General features: G+C 46.3%; 1 protein-coding gene across 2 annotated transcripts; it reads left to right on the top strand.

Moving 5' to 3' along the window:
* The first annotated feature begins 278 nt into the window (after positions 1 to 278).
* On the top strand, positions 279 to 23,509 carry NEMF (nuclear export mediator factor). Of its 2 annotated transcripts, none has more exons than XM_014936825.1 (32): positions 279 to 382; positions 862 to 964; positions 2,137 to 2,262; positions 2,338 to 2,486; positions 2,701 to 2,768; positions 5,305 to 5,391; positions 6,347 to 6,423; positions 6,950 to 7,020; positions 7,113 to 7,188; positions 8,615 to 8,677; positions 9,478 to 9,555; positions 9,924 to 10,132; positions 11,584 to 11,772; positions 12,260 to 12,323; positions 12,825 to 12,913; positions 13,578 to 13,681; positions 14,500 to 14,562; positions 15,354 to 15,466; positions 16,110 to 16,167; positions 16,547 to 16,605; positions 17,048 to 17,168; positions 17,284 to 17,554; positions 18,749 to 18,794; positions 18,880 to 18,929; positions 19,290 to 19,437; positions 19,749 to 19,826; positions 19,901 to 20,095; positions 21,121 to 21,153; positions 22,047 to 22,153; positions 22,237 to 22,280; positions 22,384 to 22,463; positions 23,143 to 23,509. In XM_014936825.1, exons 1-32 carry the CDS (start codon positions 294 to 296, stop codon positions 23,218 to 23,220), a joined length of 3,186 nt encoding a protein of 1,061 aa, XP_014792311.1. In that variant the 5' UTR covers positions 279 to 293; the 3' UTR covers positions 23,221 to 23,509. The 2 variants fall into 2 exon arrangements, with proteins under 2 accessions (XP_014792311.1, XP_014792310.1); XM_014936824.1 differs by having other exon boundaries at positions 17,281 to 17,554.
* The last annotated feature ends 438 nt before the right edge of the window (positions 23,510 to 23,947 follow it).

Below are 23,947 nucleotides of genomic sequence, written 5' to 3'. Positions count from 1 at the left end.
AATTTTGCATCCCTGCCGTAAAAAGGAGCTGGTGGCCTGGCCTCCATCCTGTGCTGGAGATCCAGAAGCTATCTGTTTCCACCTGGGCTTGTTTAGCTTTTTGCACTTAATTCATTAATAGCAATTTCTCCATCTTTTGGTTGCTCAGTTTCCAGCTCATTCCCTTAATCTTCCTTTGCTGCCTCTTTGGTTACTGCTTGGCAATTTATCGTAACTTGCACTTCTGTATATTTTAATTATCACAGGGATTTCTGTGGCCACTTTTGTGATTTGTATATCGTAGTCTCCAAAGCATGTATTTTCTTTTTGACAGCTTGCTGGGAATGAGAGTAAACAATGTTTATGATGTGGATAATAAGACGTATCTTATTCGCCTTCAAAAGTAAGAACTTCTTTAAATTTCTTTATGCTGTCGCTGTACATATGAGAACTAGATTTTTTTTTTTGTAGGTATGTAATTTCTGTTGACAGGTGTGTGGCTTTTCTGACTGGTTTTCAGTGAAATTCTATTATTCTTTGATAAATTGCACTAATTTTACCCAGGAAGTTCTTTGGAGATAGCACGTGAAGTGTGAAATCCTGCAGAAAATATGCAAAAGGCCAGAAATGTTAGCGTTAAACCACACAATTGTCATCGTGGGGTTTTTTGTGGGGAGGGAAGAGAGGAGTTGGAGGAAAGAAGTCCCAACACTTAGTGATTCTGGTGCCCAGGCCAAGTGGGAGGTAGGGCTCGTGTCCTGTCACTACCCTGCCCACTCCAGTGGTGTCTGAGAGGGACCTTTGCCTCATCTGCTTGCTTCCAGTTGTGTTGGGGAATTTTTAACCCCATTGCTTGCCAGTAAGCTTTTATTTTGTCCCCAGACCAGACTGCAAGGCCACGCTGCTGCTTGAATCCGGTATCCGCATTCACACGACAGAGTTCGAGTGGCCAAAAAACATGATGCCATCGAGCTTTGCAATGAAGGTAAACTAACCTACAGTTTCTTATTAGTAAGGTGGCTGGCTGGATGTCAGAGAGCAACGTTAATGTTCTCTCCTTGGAATGGAAGGATTTGAGACAGAAGAAAATAGTGGAAGGATTTTCCCGGTGGATCCTGATCAAGTGGGTGACTGAAGACACAGGAAGAGCAAATGGGGGGTCACGTCATTGATGTTCAGTGCCTGAAACAATGAAAATTAGAATTTATGAAGACTAATGTTAATCTGCTGGATATTTTCTGGGCCACCCAGGCCTTTTGGAATTTTACTCTGGCAAAGTCCTCGTCATTCCGGTTGGATTATCCAAATTTTTAGCCCCTGGACACAGCACCCTGTGTTAATAGAGTCCCGCTGTTCATTCTGCTGGGCTTTGAGGGCTCAGATCTTGCTGTGAGCTGTTGGGCTGTGCTCCTGCAGGTGGATCTCCAGGGATGCAGCCCTAGTGCTGGCTCACATGGGTCTGCTTAGCCCACCACCTCTGGATGCGGCCGCAATGAGATGACTTCCAGTACCTGAAGGGGGCCTATAGGAGAGATGGGAAGGGACTCTTTATTAGGGAATGTAGTGATAGGATGAAGGGTAATGGTTTTAAATTGAAAGAGGGGAGATTTAGATTAGATACTAGAAAGAAATTGTTTGCTGTGAGGGTGGGTGAGATCCTGGCCCAGGTTGGCCAGAGAAGCTGTGGCTGCCCCATCCCTGGAGGGGTTCAAGGGCAGGTTGGAGGGGGCTTGGAGCAACCTGGGCTGGTGGGAGGTGTCCCTGCCCAGGGCAGGGGGGTGGAACTGGATGATCTTTAAGGTCCCTTCCAACTCTAACCATTCTATGATTCTGTGTCTCAGCAGAGATTCTCCAGGGTGGCTTTCCAGGTCTGGTTGCTCACTTGTTGATCTAAACAAGCAGCAGTTTCTAATGGCAAAAATGGCTCAGGGTTAAGAAGCTGGAACAATTACATTAACTATAAATATTGAGGTATTATTTTGCTAAGAGCTGTCTTGTCTCTGTATTACCAAGATCGGCATTTTTACCCTTACGGTGTCTGTATTAAGTAAGAAGCGATCAGTGTCAGGGGAGGGCTAAGAATTTATTTCAGTATAAAATATCAGTAGCGGGTCCATTTGCATCATCTCACAGACACCTTCTGTCTGTCATTCGCAGTGCCGAAAGCATTTAAAGACCAGAAGGCTCGTCAGTGTCAAACAGCTGGGCATAGACAGGATCGTGGACTTCCAGTTCGGAAGCGACGAAGCTGCGTATCACCTGATCGTTGAGCTGTACGACAGGGTGAGTGCGAAGCTCCCGGCGTGTCCTCTGGAAGCAGGGCATGGGAGCTGATGGTCCTCTGTCCCCTGCTCACAGGGTAACATCGTCCTGACAGACTACGAGTACGTCATTTTAAACATTCTGAGGTTTCGCACGGATGAAGCGGATGATGTCAGGTTCGCCGTTCGGGAGCGGTACCCGGTCGACAGCGCGAAAGCGCCTGCACCTCTGCCAACCTTGGAAAGGTAATTGCTTTCAGATGGTGTATATATTCGAATAAACCCAAATTACTCGTAACCCTGAAAGGCAGCATGTCTTTGGGTAACGTTGTCACATATTACAGGCCAGTTGGCACTTCTTTTTTTTAAAACTGAAAATGTTTTGTAGCTTCTAAGCAGTATGGTATAGTCTTAAACCCCAGTGTTCTTTGGAATGACAGCTCTCCCTTATCTTTTGTAGGTTAACTGAAATAATATCAAATGCACCCAAAGGGGAACAACTGAAGAGGGTTCTTAACCCGCATCTTCGTAAGTAATTGTGATTCATTAGAAAAATGCAGTGGGGTCGATACACGATATGTTTAGATGATGCTGAAAATGAGAACAACTTCAACTTTTTTTTGGATGTTGTTCCTGGCAGTCTGCTGTTATGTATGTTTGAAAAACAACAAAAGCCCTAAGCCTTTGAAAACAGAGTAGAGCTTTTTGATTCTGAGCCACCTGCAGAGAGAGCTGAGCTGTGATCCTGTGGTGATGAGGACCTGAGAGTAGCCCTGTGGGAGCTCTGACTTGATGCATTTTGTCCAGGGTCTTGGCTTTGGGGGTGCTGAATAGGAGATAAAAGTGTACAGTCAGAGCAAGGATATGGTTAGAAAGTGGTTGGAATCTGACGGTGCTGCCAGTCCTGATAGAACTTCTCTGGTTGCCGGGCAAAGCACCTCGTGCCTCAATTTTCCTGACCACAGAAGCAAATTTGACTTGTGTGCCATGGTCAGAACAAGTGTGGTTTATCCTCCCGATTTGGCAGTGTTGGTCAAGCACTGGCAGGTAGCCCTGAGCAGCTCAAATCACATAATTTGTGGACATAAGCATTAATTTCCCCATTTCTTGATTCTCTTTTTCAAGACCTTTGTCCCTCTCTTTCCCCACCCTGATTTCCTCCTAAATAAACGACCCACTAATTACTTTCCTCCATTGGTCCCAGTTTTTCTGTATCCGTACCCAACTTTGGTATTTCTGATACTGTTATCTGGGTAACCTTGGCCTTAGGTTTGGCATCTCCATCTTGTTCAAGGATTCTTTTAAATTGGCATTTAAAAGCCAGTTTTTTTAAATGTCTGGCTGAGTAGTGCATGATCCCGAGGATTTACTGCTGCTTGTTTGGTCTGTTGGATCCATCACCTCTTCTGACAACTGGCTTTGAGGCAGATTTTCAGACGTACTGCCTGCAGAGAAATGTTCCAGCCAGAGCTTCCCTGTGGCCCTGTGCTGTGAATGAAACTCGAAGACATTAATTTAATTTTTCTGTATTCGTTTTGCACCTTCACCATTTCTTGAACCTACAGATTCTAGCAGGCTTCCTGCTTATGATGTATCTGGAAAGGCTTTATTCTTAATCTTGACGGGCTTTTTTTTTTTCCCCCCAGATTTTTCTCAAAATTAATTTTGACCAGTGTTGCTGTGTTTTACATTCACCTGCCAGGGTTTGGTCTCCCATTTCCCACAAGGGACACAGCTTCAGATAACTTTTTGCTTTTAACACTTTCTCTTAACCCAATGTTCAGTCATGCCAGCCTTCCGTGGATTTTCCTGAAACGCTGTTTAGTAAGCAATAAGCATTTGTTGTGAATTTCCAAAATAGCATTGTGACATATCCTGCAGGCTGTTTGCAGACATCGCTGTTTATTGATTGTCTTAATTTCCTTCCTTCTAAGAAGCTTCTTTGCTTTATGTAATATTCCCTCTGGAGCTGCGAATGCCTGCAGGAGATTTCTTGGGCTTTTGTTGTGCTAGTGTGGATCCAGGTAAATTTTAGTGTCAGCCTTGTACCACGATGTGACATCTCCCCAGCCAGAGTGGGCGATTAAAACCTGATTTAGCTGTTCTGTGTCCTGATTTCACAGTCTCCTGGCTGTCCCTCTGCATGCTGAGGTGACCAGAAGCTCTGCTCAGGCAGTTCAGACTGTAGCTCTCGTGTCCCAGATGTAGGCCTGGGTTTTCATTCCCCTGGTATTGTGCTGTTGTGGTTTTTTTCCAGTGGGTTTTTTTTTTTCGATCTTGTTAATTTGTTTGGACTCTTAACTTCTCTTCACCTACTCTAACGTCACCTATGTCATTCTGAGCTTGATGCTGCACTGTCCCAGTGGTTGTCTTCCTTCCTCCATGTTTCTACTTTGCTTGCTCTCAGTGTGCTAAATTAAACCTGTTTTTCCATGGCCCCATCTTGTGTCTTAGTCGTTAAGCATCTTTGTAGGAGCCTATATATCTGTTTTCATTTGCTTCTTCTCTGCACCTTGTTCAAATGGGGCCACATCTGTTTCTTTTGTCACTCATGTGTCACATTTGTCTTTGCCATCTTTTCCCTAGTTCTTTATTTGGAGCTACAGAGTTTATATGGCTTCACCCTTTGTAATAGCTTACCCCGAGGCAGGCAGTTTGCCACTCATGTTGGGTTTCCTACATTCTGCAGTTCAGAAACTTTCCCTCCCCCCTTTTAAATGTAAAGGTTTCATTCCATTTTGGCCATCCTTCCTGTACACCCTCAATCTCTCCTTGACCTTTCCCAATTCCAGATGACCCTAAGCACCCTTAAGTTTGTAGGAATGTGGGACCTGTGAGCTGAGACCCAGCTGTGAGCATTTCTGAGAGGGCCACCATGGGAGTGTCCTGGTCATTTGCCTTCCCTGGACTCTGCCTCCTGAATTTGGGACCACAACTCCCTCCCTCTCCCCAACCTCTCTGAGGATGGGCTGTAGTTTCACAGCCCTCATAATTTCAGTGTGAATACAAATTTCGTTGTGACTGTTTTCTACAGATGATCCTTCTTTTTTTTTTTTTTTAACAGCTTATGGAGCCACTCTCATTGAGCATTGCCTTATAGAAGCTGGATTTTCTGGTTATGTCAAAATAGATCAGCACATGGAAAGTAAAGGTAGGTAGGAAATAACATTTTAAAGGCTGTACTATATATATAGTAATTTTAATGTCTATATAGTATTTTTTTCCAAAGAGACAACTAATTCTTAAACCTGTAGTTCTGACCATATGGGTATATGTTTTAAAGTTGATAGGTTGGGGACCAGCCTTGTTCATATTAAAACTCTTGAATTGAGCACGTATTGGAGAAAAAAACATTAGATTCCTCTTACAGGCTAAATGGTTTTACGACGAGATACCACCTTACACATAGGTGAATTCTGGCTGTGTAAAGAGATGTTTTACAAGAATCCCATATAGAAGAGTTGGCGTCAAGGTCTTCCTTTTTCTACAGCAAACACAGTGGGAATTTGATAAAGTAGCAGCTTTACATTTTTTAGGAAATTATGGATTTGGGTAGTAAAGTCAGAATAGATTTTTCTACTTTTTTTTTTTTTTTTCTTATATGCATTATGTTTTCCATAAATCATAAGGATTTTTTGTTTCCTCCTGCATTATGGTGCTGTAATAAATCAACTTTGTATCAGACAAATAACTTCTCACAGCTACAGGTTTATGCTTTGCCTCTGTAGTTTTATTTTTATAAAGTGCTAGCATTTGTGTGGTCTTTTTTTTTCCTGAAACTCAAATAATTATGTCTTAGAATTACTTGTAAAGATTTTTTTTTTTAATTAAAAATTTCCCAAATATCAAATGCATACTGAGGCCCCTGTTTAAAACCAACAGTGTTTGCTGTGGTGAAGCACCAGGGGTAAGGGATATCTGCTGTTTTATTTCTGGGACATGCTAGAATCCTACTTACCGTGGTTAGGTTGGACCTGTTGCTTCAGGCAGTAAATTGGAAGAGCAGTTGCCTGGGCCTTTTGTTGATCTGCTGTTGTGCTGTGTTTATATAAACATATCTTTCTGTTCTAGGTGTTTTAAAATTTTCCTCTCCCCTCTCTCTTTAGAAAATATTGAAAAAGTGCTTGCTGCTTTAGAGAAAGCAGAAGAATATATGACACTAACTGACAACTTCAGTGGAAAGGTGGGTCTCAGCGGGTGGGGTGGTTGTTGGTTATGCAGGAATTGTAGAATTAAACTGGAAGGCAGGTATTTTTCAGCACATGCTTGTCCCTGATGTTACCAACCACAGATTTCATTCTGTGAGCTTGAGCTCCAGGTAATTTTGGGGAATAAAAATGGCTTCCTTGCACTGGATGGGCGGCAATTAAATACTTTGCAAGCAGATTATGTAGGTGCTGTGAGAATTGTCCTTGTGCTTTGATAGCAGGTAACAGTGCCCTGCACGCAGACTGTGCGTTTGTGTGAGAAGCTGTAGGATAGTCCTGAGGTTTGTAAGAGAAGTTCACCTTTTTTTTTCTGGAAGAAGTTGGAGTTAAGACAAGCTAGGGGTCAGGGCTTTACTCAGTCCCTTTGCTTCTACCGTGAGGTTTCCCTGCTAGAATGATTTACTGTCTCGTGCTGAGGCACCCAGAGCTTGCTGCCTTGACAAGATAAGGGGGATCCTTTCCAAAGACAAATGCTGATGACATATTTATGTATTCTTTTAGGGTTATATTATCCAGAAGAGGGAGAAAAAGCCAAGTCTGGAACCAGATAAGCCAGCAGAAGATATCTACACGTAAATATTTGAAGTATTTATTTCTTTTTCTACTAGTCTGCTAATAACATAAATTAGTTTTCAGGTGATAATATCAAATGTGTATTTTACAGATATGAGGAATTTCATCCTTTCTTGTTTTCTCAACATTCAAAATGTCCGTACTTGGAATTTGACTCATTCAATAAGGTACAGTGCTTTTGCTGATACTGTACTTAAGTGCTTTAATTGACTGATGCTAAAAAGAGTAATTAAAATACAGTGCAGAAGTTGCTAATGAAAACATAGACCTTGTAAGAGATGATTAATTTTATCGATAAATGTTTTATGCAGAAAAGGCCGGCTAACCCAGGGCCTTTAGGCTGCTGCTGAACAGTGTTGTATTTATTTCACGAAGTCAGTTCTATTCTGTAGCTGAAATAGAGGATGTGGCACTGAGCAGAGGTGTGTGTTGAACTCTAAAGAAGGTGGCTGTTATCAGTCCTGGTCAAACATTTGGTAGTGTGCGGCAGCAAAGGCACAGACTCCGCTACATAGTGAAGCGAAGACGTTTAATGTTTTATTTTCACAGCATATATAGTTTTCTCTTTTGATCATACGCTGTGCTCTCTACACAGACAGGTTGTGGGGGCCTGTCCACACGCCGTTGTGAGCAATACAATTAGCTACATATAAGTATTAGCCTAGGCTAATTAGTCATTGTTATTTGTTTTGGTATTGTTATTGATTTGCTGTCTTGCTATCTATTTTGTTGCCTTCACATCACCATATAAGGACGTTGTTTTACCATTCCCAAGGATTCCTTCCCATCACTGCAAGGACACCTGCCACAATTCCTCACCCCCCACAGTAGTGGAGAGTTCAGACGCTGAGTTGTCACTGGAGGCAAACAGTCCTCACAGTCATCGTGTTTATATTCTTCCTGTTGCTACTTTGAAAGCTTCAGGCACCTGATTTAGTATTTCCTCGAGTGTTGTCCTTCCTGGTCCTTGACTCGTCAACATCTGAAATTGTTAACTGCCTGTTGTTCCTGACCTTGATCTCCAGAATTCCCAGTTCACTTTCCTACTCTGCTTCCTGGCTGAATTTGTGTCATCTCCTTCACAGCTCTGATGATCTAAGCAGCCTAAAACTTTCCTCTTCTTTTGTTTTAAGTACAGTGTTTGACATCTTGAACACCAGGAACAGTTCTCAGGCATACTTTCTAGGTTTTTTTGTCGTTGTTTTTTGTTGTTTTTTTTTTAACTGACATACTGAAGCAGCAGGAATTCAGGGCAGACAGTTCTATCATTGCAATCATTTTATTGGAAGAGCACACTGTTTCAAACAGCAGCTTCTTTTTCATTGTTTCTTAGCAAGAAACGTGGGCTGTAGTTTGGCCTCTTATTTACTGTGTGTAGCCCCTGGTTTGCAGTGAGAAGTCCCCTTGAGTGTCTTCCTGAACTCATCTCACGCGAAGGCAAAATAGAGGAAGTTACTGAACCCTGTTTTAGTGTCTGTCTCTTTTTTTAATGCTTTGCAGCCACCTTTCTGGAGCAGAAACTCCTCTGCCTGCTCGTTGCTGGTCTAAAATAGTGCAACTTAGGGATTCTTAAAGCTGATTTTTCTCTTGCAGGCGGCAGACGAGTTCTACTCCAAGCTAGAGGGACAGAAAATCGATCTGAAAGCACTGCAGCAGGTACGCTGTCATGCAGGAGTGGGGCAGCTGAGGAGGCTCTCTGACCTTCAAATGCTTCATTAGTTCTTATCGCCTGGGGTAAAGGAGATGTCATTCCTTATTTTTGCTATGGAAACGCTGAGTCAGTGGTGGTCAGGATTCCAAGATGTAGAATGTAGCAGTTGGTTCTGCTTGGAATACAAATAATAGCATGAACAACAGTGTGGTGAGGGGACTGGAGCACAAGTCTTATGAGGAGAGGCTGAGGGAGCTGGGGTTATTCAGCCTGGAGAAGAGGAGGCTGAGGGGAGACCTTATTGCTCTCTACAACTACCTGAAAGGAGGGTGTAGAGAGGTGGGGGTCGGTCTCTTCTCCCAAGGAACAGGCAACAGGACAAGAGGAAATGGCCTCAAGTTGCTCCAGGGGAGGTTCAGGCTGGATATTAGGAAAAATTTTTTCACTGAAAGGGTTCTCAGGCATTGGAATGGGCTGCCCAGGGAGGTGGTTGAGGCACCATCCCTGGAGGTGTTCAAAAGACAGGTTGATGTGGTGCTGGGAGGTATGGTTTAGTGATGGTGATGCTCCTTGTTTGTTGTGTGGGTGTCTATTTTTGTCAGAGTTAGGTTGATGGTTGGACAAGATGATCTCTAAGGTCCCTTCCAACCTAGAAGATTCTGTGATTCTGTGATTTTGGAGACTCTACGTCTCTTACGTTGCTGTATTTTTCTGTGCCGGAACGCTCTATTGAATGTCTTGCAGTGATGAGGTGACAAGATGCCATTTGTATATATATTTTTTCCATCTTTCTTATTTTTGAAAGGAAAAACAAGCATTGAAGAAACTGGAAAACGTCCGTAGGGATCATGAGCACAGACTAGAAGCTCTTCAGCAAGCTCAGGTAAGACTGAGATTGGATTTTTTAACTAAGAATATAGGTAGTGTTTCTTGAAGAGTCGTACCTGCTGATCTGCATTAGGTCAGCATTAGACCCCAAAACAAAGCCTTGTGTTGTCACCGAGCACCCTGCAGCCCCTCGGGGACCCTGTGGGGCTCTGCAGACTTCCAAGCTACCTCTCTCCCCAAAATTTTCTTGTGCTGCTCTTCTTGCAGGAGTTGAGTTGGCCATTGGCACTGAATTGAGCCAAGGACATTCTTGGATTTCATCTCAATATTAATTAATACATTTAATTTTTTAAAAATTATTGCTGGGTGTGTGTTTAGCTTCAATGGATATAAACTTTTTTTTTTTTTTTAATTTTCTTTAAGGAAGCCGATAAGATAAAAGGAGAACTTATAGAAATGAACTTGGAGATGGTGGACCGAGCCATCCAGGTGGTGCGGAGCGCGTTGGCCAACCAGATCGACTGGACAGAGATCGGAGCCATCGTTAAAGAAGCTCAAGCGCAGGGAGACCCCGTGGCAAACGCAATCAAGGAGTTAAAGCTTCAGACAAATCATATCACGATGCTGCTGAGGTAAGTACGTTGTAGATCACTCTACAAAAGCAAGTACTGTGTGAGCTGCACAGGAGACAGGCGTATTTTTATTTAGCTCATGCTTTGGTATTTAAATTAATTCAGTTTTTCGTACAGCAGCATGAAGAGAACATAGTTCTGTGAGCAAAGAGGGATGCCTTCTTTTTTGCTTTCAAAAATAATAGTAATTTGGTTACTGTAATACCTTTTGCTTTAGTGTTTTTAGAGCCTGACTATATTCTAAATGGCTGGAAGGTGTCCTAAGGCAGTAGAGGTCCAAAGCTGCAGTCTGTCAGGCAGCAGTTATCTCAGATTTACACTTCTTTGATCTAAAATTCACGTGAGATCCCACCCCTTTTGATGCTGCTGATGGCAGACCAGTGAGAGGCTAATGGTTCCAGTTTGCAGCTGGTGAGCTGCAAATGTTGATGCTGGTTCTTGTAAAAGTGGTGGTGAGAGACCTCTCAGTGAAGCAGTGTTTGGAGCGTCTTTAAAATCCTTGTCCGACGCTGTATCGGGATGCTGGAGAGGAAAACCTGAGAATTTCTTTTTTGTAGATAGAACTTTTGGTATGAAAGGTGTAATGTGGCAAAGTGAATTTATGAATTTTTAGTTACTCGTTTTCACAGATGTTAGTGCATGGAATAAACTCCTTTTCAGGGGTGACTTCTGTGTTGGCAACTGTGCCATCAGCCTCTCCTCTCCTTGTTTCAGTAGTGAGCAGTGAACACCTCGCTGATCAAACACCCTCAGCCAGCCCACCCAGGGCTGAAGAAAATAGATTTTTGTGGAAATAGATTTTTTCCTTTATGAATGACGTTATTTTATGCTGCTCCAGCAGCTTTTGCTACCCAGGAGTTAGTACAGCTGTATCAAGCAGGATTTAATATCCTGGCAAGAAGCAAATACAAATGTAGCTCGTGTGTGCTCAGGGTACCTCTGTGAAAAGAGTGGAGCAGGTATTTTTTGAGGTTTTAAATCAGCACATTGCTGTTCCTCTTCAGTGAGTCAGTGTGATGGTGTAGCTGTTCTCTTTCCGTGCAGCAATCACACGTGGGATGTCTTGTGTTTCTTTTATTCAATGAAAGTAGGTCTTTGGAACCATTCTTCATTTTTAAGTCTAGGTTTTTCTCTAGGTTGATAGCATGGATGTGTGTCTTCAGAAGAAATGAACTTGGAAAATGTCACTCCCTTCGATTGGAAAATTTGGGCTCTTTATCTTCTGCTTTTGTTTTCTTTTTTCTTTTTTTCCCCAAAGCTTTGGCCAACTCCAGGATATAAATGGGCTTCCTGGGCATCCTGGGGCCTTCCCACAGCTGCACAGTGAAAAAGGGGTTTAAGGATTCCTTAGGCCACTTCCAGTCTTCATGAGAGAGTAGAAGTAAGAGTGCATTGCACTAAGGGTGAAAAATAACCAGTTCTTTTAATCGTATGATGTCATGTGTTTTTAGGAACCCATATATATTATCAGAAGAGGAAGAGGAGGAGGAGGAGGATGCTGATTTAGAGAAAGAAGAAACTGAAGAACTGAAGGGAAAAAAGAAAAAGAATAAAAGCAAACAGTTGAAGAAACCTCAGAAAAACAAACCGTCGTTAGTTGATGTTGATCTCAGTTTGTCTGCATACGCCAATGCCAAAAAGTAAGGTTTGCAGTAAATGTGTGTTTGGTAGAAGAAGTTTCTGTATGTTTGCTGTTGTTAGTGAAAACATCAGAGGAAGGGCTCCGTGTATATCTTGTTAAAAGTTAGAAATTGAAATGGACAACTTGCCCTGAGCTCTAGGATGTGCATTATCTTGGTCCAAGAGTGGCATCTCGCTGTTGCAGAGCAGCCAGTCTCTGGCTATCACGTTAATTTAATTTTGAGTGCAATTCTGCATAGTGACACGTGGAACAAAATGACTACTTTTGCCGTACATGAACCCAAACGGGGTGCTCTGTCTCTCTGAGGAGAGGATGGACTTCTTCTGGCTGCTCTTCTCAGGGGAAGACTAAGCCAAAGATCTCTGCTGAAGAAAAAAAGCTCAAAACTGAATGTTAATGGCAAATGTAGAGGGCTGTAATAAGTATATTCTAAAAATAAGTGAATCTGCTGTGGTTTCAGATACAAACAAACTTGTGTTTTGCAGGTACTACGATCACAAAAGACATGCAGCCAAGAAGACTCAGAAGACGGTAGAAGCTGCAGAAAAGGTAATTTCTTCTTTGGTTTTAGAAGATATTTAGAAGATATCCACTGTCACTGATGAGTGGAAATTCCTAACTTGGTCTAGGCAATCCTAATGAGACATGAGAGGTAAAAAACAACCAGGGTTGTTTAATTCTTTATTTTGATTCTTTACACCTTGATACCAGGTGTATCGTCTGGTTGCCACCAGTAGCTTTGTGAACACCTAAGACAGGTGTTTGGTGGAGACATTGGCAGCCCGGTGCTTTTGGAGGCAGGAGTGGAAAATCAATGGAAATCCTCACGGTCAAAGAGCTCCTCAGAGGGAACAGCTATCCAGGGTGGAGAGTTGTGAAGATTTTAGGTCGGGTGTCTCACATGTGCATGAGGGGAAGTCCATCCTGGCCTGTGAAGAGCGATACGCGGAGCCTGCGCTCTGAAGAACTTCGGAGACATTTCCTGCCAACTTTCCTCCTGTTCAGTTACCAGCTTTGTGCAGATTGTGATCATGATTTCTGTCTAAACAGGCGTTTAAATCGGCTGAGAAGAAGACGAAGCAGACGTTGAGGGAGGTTCAGACAGTGACCACCATTCAGAAGGCGAGGAAGGTCTATTGGCAAGTACAGCTTCATTGTTGTTACCTAATGCTTTGTGAACATGCACAAATATAGAGCGACTGCGTCAGGCTGAGCTTTCATTAGCTGAGAAGTGGAGCTCATTACGATTTCTAAGCACTACACTTTGCAATGAATCTTCTTCCAATTGCTCCTCAAAGGTGCTGGCCTGATCCTGGTAGTGCCTCTGCCTGGGAAAGTTCCTCTCGGTGGATGTGGACTTAAAGAGTTTTTTTGCTTTTAACGTGACTAGGAATATGGGCTTAATAAAAAATCACTGTTACTTTCTGGCAGCTCTGTGAAACAGTAGATTTAAGAAAAGCAAGGGAAAAAAAAAAAACAACCCCAAAGTTTTTTTTTTTATAGCCTAATAACTGAATTATTAAAATAAAAATAATTGGGAGGCAATTGAACTTTGCGGTAATGATACTTTATCTCTTTTATCTCAAAATATCCTTGGCAGTGATGCTATATTTGTACCGTGCCTTGTTTTTATGCCTCAGGCATATGGATGGATGTGAAACTATTTGCAGGGTCTTTTTTAAGGAGTAGATGTTAAGATGGATATTCTTAGAGTTTGGTATTAAAAAGAAAAAAACACCAACCTTTCTAACGTTCTGTTAGTTCCAGGTGTTTTTCACACAAGGGATTGATGTAATTTGGCAGGTTTGAGAAGTTCCTGTGGTTCATTAGTTCCGAGAATTACCTGATTATTGCTGGGAGAGATCAACAGCAGAACGAGCTGATTGTAAAGCGGTATCTTAAACCAGGTGAGAATCTGGAGTTTTTTGGTTTCTCTCTTATTTTCCAATTTTGTAAATGTAAAAGAATGACATGGGAAGGTCTCTCTGGTTTCTTAAGTCGTGTCCAGTTTTTGGGCCCCCTACCATAAAAAAGACACTGAGGTGCTGGAGCGGGTCCAGAGAAGAGCGACAAAGCTGGTGAGGGGTCTGGAGAATAAGTCTTATGAGGAGAGGCTGAGGGAGCTGGGGTTATTCAGCCTGGAGAAGAGGAGGCTGAGGGGAGACCTTATTGCTCTCTCCAACTCCCTGAAAGGAGGGTGTAGAGAGGTGGGGGTCGGTCTCTTCTCCCAAGTCACAGGCGACAGGACAAGAGGAAATGGCCTCAAGTTGCACCAGGGGAGGTTCAGGCTGGATATTAGGAAAAATTTTTTCACTGAAAGGGTTATCAGGCATTGGAATGGGCTGCCCAGGGAGGTGGTTGAGGCACCATCCCTGGAGGTGTTCAAAAGACGGGTTGATGTAGTGCTGGGAGGTATGGTTTAGTGATGGTGATGCTTCTTGTTTGTTGTGTGGGTGTCTATTTTTGTCAGTTGGGTTGACGGTTGGACAAGATGATCTTTAAGGTCCCTTCCAACCTAGAGGATTCTGTGATTCTGTCTTGGTTAAAAAGGGACTTTGATGATGGTGGGTCCTAGAAACTGTGTGTGTGTTGTCTGTGGAGTGGTGGTGGGTTTGTGGTGGGAGGCTGGAGCCTCCAGCACTGTGGGGTAAGAGAAGGCTGGATGGACTCCCGGGATCCGTGTAGTTGCCACGTGTGTGACTGATCCGAGTTCCCTCTTTCCCAGGGGACATATATGTGCACGCCGATCTCCATGGAGCCACCAGCTGTGTCATCAAGAACCCATCAGGTACCTCGATGTGTTCACAGAGACAAGTGTTAGTCCCTGGCAGAGGTGGGGGACAAGTGCTTGCTGCTGGCCACAGGGACTGGAGTTCTCCTGAGGCTTTGAACGGTGGCATACAAACAGTAGGACAAGAGGAAATGGCCTTCAGTTCCCCCAGGGGAGGTTTAGGATGGATATTGGGAAAAATTGCTCCACCTAAAGGGTTATCAAACATTGGAAGAGGCTGCCCAGGGCAGTGGTGGTGTCACCATCCCTGGAGGGATTTAGAAGCTGGGCAGACGTGGTGCTGAGGGACATGGGTTAGTGGTGGGTTTTCAGTGTTAGGTTAATGTTTGGACTCAATGATTTGAAGATCCCTTCCAACTTCCATGATTGTGTGAGCAGTTTGGGTGCTGACAGAGGGTGCTGATCTCAGCAGAGAGTTGTTAACGCAGTGGGATGGTTCTCATGGGAGACCAGCTGGGCAAACCCTGACTGTCCCCCTTCCTGGGAGGTGGTGGACATTGTCCTTGTGTTGTGAGGAGCACGGTTACTGCTCGCTTGAGGAGCTGAGCTGTGGAAGGAGCAGAGCACAGCTGGTTTCAACCTGTGTTGGAGGGCTGTGAAGAACATCTGCTGTTGCTGCTTCTGCTCTGTCCATCCCACCTTCAAGCTTAGCCAGAAGTCAAGCTTGTTTTCTCTGCCCAGGGTCCCTGGAGAGCTCAGATACTGGATTAGGGCAAGCGTGGAAGTTGGAGAATTGAATCTGTTGTGCATGGATTGCGTTCACCGGTGTGTTGGGCGTTCCTTTGTAGGTGAACCCATCCCTCCACGAACCCTGACAGAGGCAGGCACCATGGCCTTGTGTTACAGCGCTGCCTGGGATGCCCGGGTTGTCACCAGTGCTTGGTGGGTCTCCCACAACCAGGTAAGGACCCTCATGCATGAGCTTTGCAGAGAGAAGGTGTGGAGGAGCTGGAGTGTGGCTGCAGATGGAGTGTCTCTGTGTGGGAACTGATGGATGTGGGTGAAACTTTGTCCTCTGATACCATTCCCTGTGGATTCTCCCTGGCTCTGCTGCTTTTAGGGCCAGGGGTGGAGGGGTAACCTCTCATATGACATGCAGATGATGGAGGAAATGCTGCAGGTTCAGCTTCTTACTAACAGAAGAGAAGAACTTGTGTTGAAAATGAAGTTTTAATATAATTTTTTTTCAGTTGGGCTTCTATCTTGTGTATGAACTGCAGTCTCGCTGAGCTTCCAGTCAGCTCAAGTGTCAGGGTGGAGAGGTTTCATTAAACTGAAAAGTCACGGTGCCTTTAGTGTTCTTATTTCCCCAATAACCCAGTTCTTCACCCAGGACTTCTAAAACGTGATTGAATTGAAACATCTCTTAGGGAAATGCTCTACAAAGGAGAGGAAGAATCCCTCGGAAACAGAGTCCTCCTGCAAACTGTTCCCATGGGTTAAAAATGCAGCTTGTTTGGGCATTTGTTAGTGCTGTCATTACATGATGCTGGCCTTCGGTGACAGATACTCTTTATAGTGTGTTGGGATTTTTTTTTTTTTAGGTTTCTAAGACTGCACCTACAGGAGAATACCTCACTACTGGGAGCTTCATGATCCGAGGTGAGACGCAAAGGAACAATGTGAATGTGACGTTGGGTGTTTTCCCCTGGAGATGCTGTGCTGGCCTGCAGTGTGACCTGCACTGACCTCAGCTGCCCCTTCACCATGGCAGCCAACAGATCCCCCTCTTCTCCCCAAAATCTGGTCTGAGGGGGTTTAGACTGAACATCAGGCAGCAGCAGCAGCATTTCTAGCTGAGGCCCTGGGCAGAAGATCATTAGCTAAACTGCTTTTGAGTTTCTCCTGTTGTCACCTGAGAGACAGAGCAAGCCCCAGTGTGATTTGTTGGTAGCCCAAAGCTTCTAATAAAAATGGAATTTGAAAATACATCCTGCAACGTAGCTGTTAAACCTCTGAGAATCTGCCTTTGTTTTTTCAGGGAAGAAGAATTTTCTTCCACCTTCGTATCTGATGATGGGCTTCAGCTTCTTGTTTAAGGTACCGCTTCCTCCGTGCAACTCCCGCTGGCTTTTGTAATTTGATTGGAGCTGTAGGAGGCTTATTTTCTGGTTCTTGCTTATCAGTGTAGTCCCAATTACTTCTTTTCCCACTGGGACAAATCCCATAAAATGCTCCTGGCTGCAAATGACTCTGCTTTCGTTTCCGTTCTCCCCCAGTTCGCGCTCTCTTCATGTCAAACAGACACCATGAACGTTACTGCTCCTGCTGGATTTTTACACCAGCTCTGTCTGAGGGCTCTGCGTGTCTGGGGAGTCTGCTGGGGTGGGTTTAAATGCGCTGGTTTAGTTTTCTTGCCTTTTGAATGACAAAAACAAAGCGTTCAAAGGGGAAGAATAAAGCTGAGCTGGCCATCTTCTGAATGGGCAAGCGACCGTGGCTGGAGCTGCTGCTGGCCTGACATAGAGGCACCTCTTGTTAGGTGGATGAAAGCTGCGTCTGGAGACACCGAGAAGAAAGGAAGATCAAAGTGCAGGATGAGGATCTGGAAACGGTTTCCAGCAGTGCCAGTGAACTGGTGGCTGAAGAAGTGGAGCTGTTAGGTACAGGGGATGTGGCTGGGGCGCTGACAGACGGGACTGTTTGGGGTTTGGCATTTCGGGTCAGTTTGGTGGTTCTCATGTGAACTCTGTTTTCCTCCCCTGTGTGGCCCAGAAGGAGGAGACAGCAGCAGCGAAGAAGAAAAAGTGGAGTGTCAGGAAGCACCAGAGGACATGGAAGCCACATCTGAGAGTCATCATGACGAGGGCGTTGCTGACCTTGACCAGGGCAGAGGAAACACATCTCCTGCACCAGAGGGTGACTCCGAAGAGGAGGATGGAGAATCTGAAGATGAAGCAGACCATCCAGAGTCAAAGAGCGAGGTGAAGGAGGAAGAGGTAAACTACCCAGACACAACAATCGACCTGTCACATCTTCAGTCTCAGAGGTAAGTGAGGAACCAGCTGTGCTCCTCAGCAATGTGGGCGCTTAGACACACACTCTCCTTCATCGCTGCTATTCCTTACTTTGACCTGAGCTTCCCTGGAGCTCCATGCGCTGATTCTGCTCCTCAGGAGGTGGCTGCCCCCCTTTTCTTTTCAGAGCTGTTCAGGCTTGAGAAACTTGAGTCACGGGTTGTTTCTGCTGGAGCTGGTGCCGAGTTCCTGCTCCGCGTGCGGCTGCGAGATGAGCTCATCTCCCCGTTGCCCCTGGAAATGGCATTCCCAAGAGGGTGCAAGGAGATGGGATGGAGTGGGTGGAAACAGAGGGCTGTGCAGGGAATACCAGAGCCGAGCAGGAGCATCAGGGGGTTCCTGTTTGGCATGTGCTGTACCCAGCCTGTCTTGGTGGCTTGTTTGTGTGTGTGCATGAGACGAGCTGGCAGGGATCCCACGACTTGTTTTGTAAACTGGTTTGTGTGTGTGCATGAGACGAGCTGGCAGAGATCCCACGACTTGTTTTGTAAACTGAATCCCAGTATTGCTGCCCTTTTCCATTCATCATCCATTCATCAAAACTGGGATTTTCAAGAACTAGAAAGGCAAAAGCCGTGCAACCAATCTCTGGGCTGCGGAGATGCCTCCATAGACAGGGAACTACTGGAGAGAGTTCAGCGCAGGGCAGCGAAGATGATTGAGGGGTCCATAGACAGGGAACTACTGGAGAGAGTTCGGCACAGGGCAACAAAGATGATTGAGGGATGGGAGCATCTCCCTTGTGAGGAAAGGCTGAGAGAGCTGGGACTGTTTAGCCTGGAGAAGGGAAGGCTGAGGGGAGACCTTATTAATGCTTCCAAGTACCTAAAGGATGGTTTGAGAGAGGATGGAGCCAGACTCTTCTCAGTGGGCAACGGGCACAAGCTGGGACATGGGAAGTTCCACTCAAATCTGAGGAAGAACTTCTTTCAGGTGAGGGTGGCAGAGCCCTGGAAGAGGCTGCCCAGGGAGGGTGTGGAGTGCCCTTCTCTGGAGATTTTCAAGCCCTGCCTGGGTGATGTGCTCTGGGCAGCCCTGCTTTGGCAGGGGAGTTGGACTGGATGGTCTCTAGAAGGTCCCTTCCAACCCTTGACAATTCTGGGATAACCTGTGATGGTTGAGCTGCTCTACATCTGTTGACGAGCTCCATTTTGATCTCCCCACAGATCCCTGCAGAAATTCACCCCCAAAGAGGAAGAAGAACCCAACCTGGTAAGGCTCTAGCTCGGGTGTTTGGCAAAGAGCAGTGTGAGCTGCTGTGGGACAGGGTGTGCTCTAACTGCCTTTTGCTTCCTAGAGTGACAGCAAGTCCCAGGGGCGAAGGCATCTGTCTGCCAAGGAGCGGAGGTGAGAACCTCTTTGTGTTTGCACTGAGGTAGATCCCTTCTCTTCCCCTGGTTTCCCCCAAGGACCTGGGCATGTTTTGCACCTCCCAGTCTGAGCTGGTCCGTGCCCATTGTCCATTCTGCATTTCCAGTGTGGGTCCTGCCTGTGGGGTGGTGACTCCTGTCCTTCAGGAGTGCTGGTTGTGAACAGTTTCTTGTGTATTCCTGGGCTCGAGAGGTTTTATTGGAAAGGGGTTATTTCCAGTGCCTCGTGATGCCCCGTAGCCCTGTGGCAGGGAAGCAGGGTGGTCATTTGGGCAGGAGAACCACAGCCTCTCTTGTCGCAACAAGAGGCAGTGTATCAAGTGATCGTTTTCCTTAGAGAAATGAAGAAAAAGAAGCAGCAAAACGACTCTGAGAACCTGGAGCTGCCCGAAGAGCAGCAGAGAAAGTCGGAGACGCAGCCTCCCCCTGCTCCCAACACCACTAAGGGGGTGCCAGCCCCCCAGCCCATCAAGCGGGGCCAGAAGGTAGGTTGGGACCAGGGTTCCCCATGGGTTGAGCCGTTGCCATCTGAAGTGTGAACAGAAATAGCAGGTTTCTGTGAGATGTCTGTGTCCCCCTGGTAGTTGTAGCACTTGATGCTGCTCTTGGTGGTTTCAGGCTGATGGTGCTGGTCCTCACTGAAACCACAGTCTCTTGGTTACTGGTGAGCTGCTCTGAAAGAGGTTCAGGTGACCTGGACAGAAAGTGCGTGTAGGGTCAGCGTCTGGGTGTTTGTGGACACAAAACTCAGCCAAAGTCACTGTTTGTGAAGCTGTTGGTGTGTTTTCTTCCGCAGAGTAAAATGAAGAAGATGAAGGAAAAGTACAAGGACCAGGATGAGGAGGACCGGGAGCTCATCATGAAGCTGCTGGGGGTGAGCCAGAGGAACTCTGCCTTCCCCTGTCTCTTGGGTGGTCTCTTGGCTCTGACCACTCTGTGTGACCCCAGTCTGCAGGGTCCAACAAGGAGGAGAAAGGGAAAAAAGGCAAAAAGGGGAAGACGAAAGAAGAGCCGGCGAAGAAGCAGCAGCAGAAACCCAAGGCTGCGCGTCGCGGCGCTGGAGGGGCCAAGGAGCCCTTCCCAGCAGGAATCCTGCTGCACGAGTCGCAGGACCCAGCCCTGGAGGAGCAGCAGGACGAGAAGGTGAGCAGGATGCCCACCCACCTCTCCTGTCCGTGTGTCTGTCCCTGCTCCCCCTCCGCCCTGGCTCTCCTGCCACCGCGTAGCTCCATTCTCCCAGGGGTGCTGAGCAGTTTTGGGGTGCAGTGGAGGACACTGGAGCTAACACTGTGGCTCTGGGAGCCTGTTGGTGTCAAGAAGCAACAAAATCCCTGCAGCAGTCTCTGTGCCGGCTGCTCTCCCACCGCCGGGGAGCCCTGGGCCCTACCTTTGCTTTAAAATCAGTTAAAAATCAGAGAAAAGGAGGTAGAGGGGAGACCTCATTGCTCTCTACAGCTCCCTGAAAGGAGGGTGTAGAGAGGCGGGGGTCGGTCTCTTCTCCCAAATCACAGAATCTTCTAGGTTGGAAGGGACCTTAAAGATCATCTTGTCCAACCGTCAACCTAACTGACAAAAATAGACACCCACACAACAAACAAAAAGCATCATCATCACTAAACCATACCTCCCAGCACTACATCAACCTGTCTTTTGAACACCTCCAGGGATGGTGCCTCCACCACCTCCCTGGGCAGCCCATTCCAATGGCTGAGAACCCTTTCAGTGAAAAAAATTTTCCTAATATCCAGCCTGAAAAGGCAACAGGACAAGAGGAAATGGCCTCAAGTTGCACCAGGGGAGGTTCAGGCTGGATATTAGGAAAAATTTTTTCACTGAAAGGGTCATCAGACACTGGAATGGGCTGCCCAGGGAAGGAGTTGAGGCACCATCCCTGGAGGTGTTCAAAAGACGGGTTGACATGGTGCTGGGGAACATGGTTTAGTGATGTTTTTTTTGTCAGAGTTAGGTTGATGGTTGGACTAGATGATCTTGAAGGTCCCTTCCAACTTAGAGGATTCTATGATTCTATGAAATTCTCTGTGTGGTGAGAAGGTGGCTTTGTGCATCCCGCTGATAGAAGAACTTATTTTCTGCAGGGGCTGGGGGGAGACAAAAGCCGTTGTGTGTGCTCCTGTCAGCTCTGATGTCTCCTTTCTTTGTCTGCACAGGAGGAGCAAGACCAGGACCAGCCGGCGGTGGAGGTAAATGCTCACCTTTGAAGCTCCAAGTGCTGAGGAGAAGGTTTTACTCCCTCTGGAAGCAGCAGGACCCGCTGCAGCAGCACCTCCCCCCAGACCTTCAGCTCTGCTGTCACAGCCCCCCTCTTGCCCGCGACTGTTAGAACCCAGATTTATTGTATTTTTAAAAAACCATAACCTCTTTTATCTTCCTGCCCTGCTTATGTCCGTCCCCTGTAGAAATCTGGAGTTTGTCCCCTGCCTTGGCACCCCCGGCCACGGTGGCACAGCACCACGTGGTGCGAGTCGCTCGTTAGCCAACGAGTTTATTTACATACAAGATTGCTTCCAATTTTTCCATAATTACAGGCTGTGGACGTTGCCCAAGGCTGGGAAGAAGTAGATTTCTTTCAATTCTTTAAGGAAGGAGGATAACGGTTGGCGGGAGTGGGGGAAGCTTCTGGTGGTGGAGCCCGTGAAGTTGTAACTCCATTTGGGGGTCTGGTTTTTGGGGTCACTCAAAGCTAAATCCCTTCTGTTTCGAATGATGGGATTTTAGTAATCACGGATGGTCAGTAACGAGGCCTGGTTTGGTAACCTAGAAGATTCTGTGATTCTGTGTTTCGAATGATGGGTTTTTAGTAATCACGGAGGGTCAGTAACGAGGCCTGGTTTGGCGTGAAGCGAGTGATAAAGCTAAATTTAGTACTTTTTGGTAACCCCATCACGAGAAGTGGGAAGGCAGCTGAAAGGGGAGACCCTCCAGCCTCTGCCCCCAGGGACGAGGGGCCATTTTTGGTAACCCCATCACAAGAAGTGGGAAGGCAGCTGGAAGGGGAGACCCTCCAGGCTCTGCCCCCAGGGACGAGGGGCCGGAGAGAGGCTGGTTCCCCAGGGAAGCCCCTCTGTCCCCCCAGGAAGGCGAGGCGCTGCTGGACTCCCTGACGGGCCAACCCCACCCCGAGGACATCCTCCTCTTCGCCGTCCCCATCTGCGCTCCCTACACGGCCATGGCCAACTACAAGTGAGTCCCCAGCACCTTCTGGGCGGGGAGGGTTTGGCTGCCCCTGGGAATTAATTACTCACAGAAACCTCTTCTTTCCCAAGGTACAAAGTCAAGCTCACGCCAGGCACCCAGAAGAAGGGAAAAGGTACCGTGTTCGAGCACCCCAATCCTTTCAGGCGCCCCAGCTGTTGAACCCAGCACCTTTTGACATCTTATTTGCATTTTTCCTGTTTGTTTTTTTTTTACAGCTGCAAAAATTGCCTTGCATAATTTTATGCAATCCAAAGAAGCTACTGTGAGAGAAAAAGACCTGTTCCGCAGCGTGAAGGTGACTAATTTCTATATCGTTTCTCTCCTACAAACACAACAATAGCAGCAGAGTGTCCAGTGGTGCCATTTTGGGGGTAAATACTTCCAAAACCAAGTCTGCTATTGGTTGTTTTTTTTTTTTTTTTGGCAGTGTTGTGTTTCTCAGTATTCCTGGGGAAAATGTAGGGCTTAGGCTGGGAAAAATCATTAGAAATGGAGCCTCAGGCGTAGCGCGGGGCCTTCAGTGTCTGTGCTGTGTTGCTCTTGATCTAAAACAGGTTATCAGGAAAAAATACCGTTTTTCTAAAAGTCCTCTAGTTTTGGGAGGGGGAATTCCCTCCGAGTGAAGGTGTCATCTCTCTGCTCAGACAGGACTCAGCCCAGCTCTGTGCAGTTTCCTTCTATTTTTCTTGCCATTCCCTCCATTTCCTTCTCAAACTGGGCCCTCCCGGACCCACCAGTGGGGAGGGGGCTGGGGCCTTGCCATGACCTCGAAGGAAGCGTCACGAAAACCCATTAAGCCTTTAATTAATAAAATACGGCACGAGAGCCTGCCATCAGCCACCTTTTCTTTGGGGGAAAAGCTGGCAGAAACGGGGCTCATCAGCCGCCGCGGAAGCCGAGGGTGAGGAGGAGGAGGATGTTCCTAAAAAGCTTTTTCTTCCCTGTTCAACTTCTCATCTCTTGCTGTTTTGCAGGACACCGATTTGTCAAGAAATATTCCCGGGAAAGTGAAAGTGTCTGCGCCTCATCTCCTCAACAGGAAAAAGAAGTGATTCCATAATTTGGGTCATGCAGTTGGAATCCAGCACCTGCAGCCGGGACGGACAGAGGGACGGACAGATGGACAGACCTGCCCTGGCTGTCCTTAGTGCCACTGCATTGAGCTTCCACGGAGGCCGGGTTCCTGTGGGATGGTTTAGGTGGACTCTTATCAAATCTATACAAATAACATAAAAACCTGCAAGTAAATGGCTGGCACTGGGTGGGTGCTGTCACCTCTGGCTCCTTCTTTGAACCCGGAGCCGAGCGCTCCCTCCCCGGCTGCTGGGATTTGCCACAAAACTCCTGCCGTGTTGGTTTCTTCTTTCTTCTGACAGGGACTGTCACAGGCGACGGGACGAGAGGAAATGGCCTCAAGTTGCTCCAGGGGAGGTTCAGGCTGGATATTAGGAAAAATTTTTTCACTGAAAGGGTTCTCAGCCATTGGAATGGGCTGCCCAGGGAGGTGGTTGAGGCACCATCCCTGGAGGTGTTCAAAAGACGGGTTGATGTAGTGCTGGGAGGTCTGGTTTAGTGATGATGCTCCTTGTTTGTTGTGTGGGTGTCTATTTTTGTCAGTTAGGTTGACAGTTGGACAAGATGATCTTTAAGGTCCCTTCCAACCTAGAAGATTCTGTGATTCTGTGACTGGAGTTTCAGTGCAAAAGGTTTCATTGGAGAAAAGGTAGAATTTGATTTATTTTTTTTTTTTCCCCCCAAATATGCTGCCAGGAAGCGGGT

Source organism: Calidris pugnax, unplaced genomic scaffold (assembly GCF_001431845.1).
Source record: "Calidris pugnax isolate Ruff unplaced genomic scaffold, ASM143184v1 scaffold10, whole genome shotgun sequence".
NCBI lineage: Eukaryota > Metazoa > Chordata > Aves > Charadriiformes > Scolopacidae > Calidris > Calidris pugnax.
Note: the sequence above shows the minus strand (reverse complement) of the source record. Positions and strands in the feature narration are given on the sequence as shown.

What these genes read in the sequence shown, in the direction of transcription:
- NEMF (XM_014936824.1), top strand. Translation starts at nt 294, where the DNA reads ATGTATTTTCTTTTTGACAGCTTGCTGGGAATGAGAGTAAACAATGTT. An exon ending in AAGCTCTTCAGCAAGCTCAG is followed by an intron (nt 9,556 to 9,923) that starts GTAAGACTGAGA and finishes ATTTTCTTTAAG; the next exon opens with GAAGCCGATAAGATAAAAGG. An exon ending in TCACATCTTCAGTCTCAGAG is followed by an intron (nt 17,555 to 18,748) that starts GTAAGTGAGGAA and finishes ATCTCCCCACAG; the next exon opens with ATCCCTGCAGAAATTCACCC.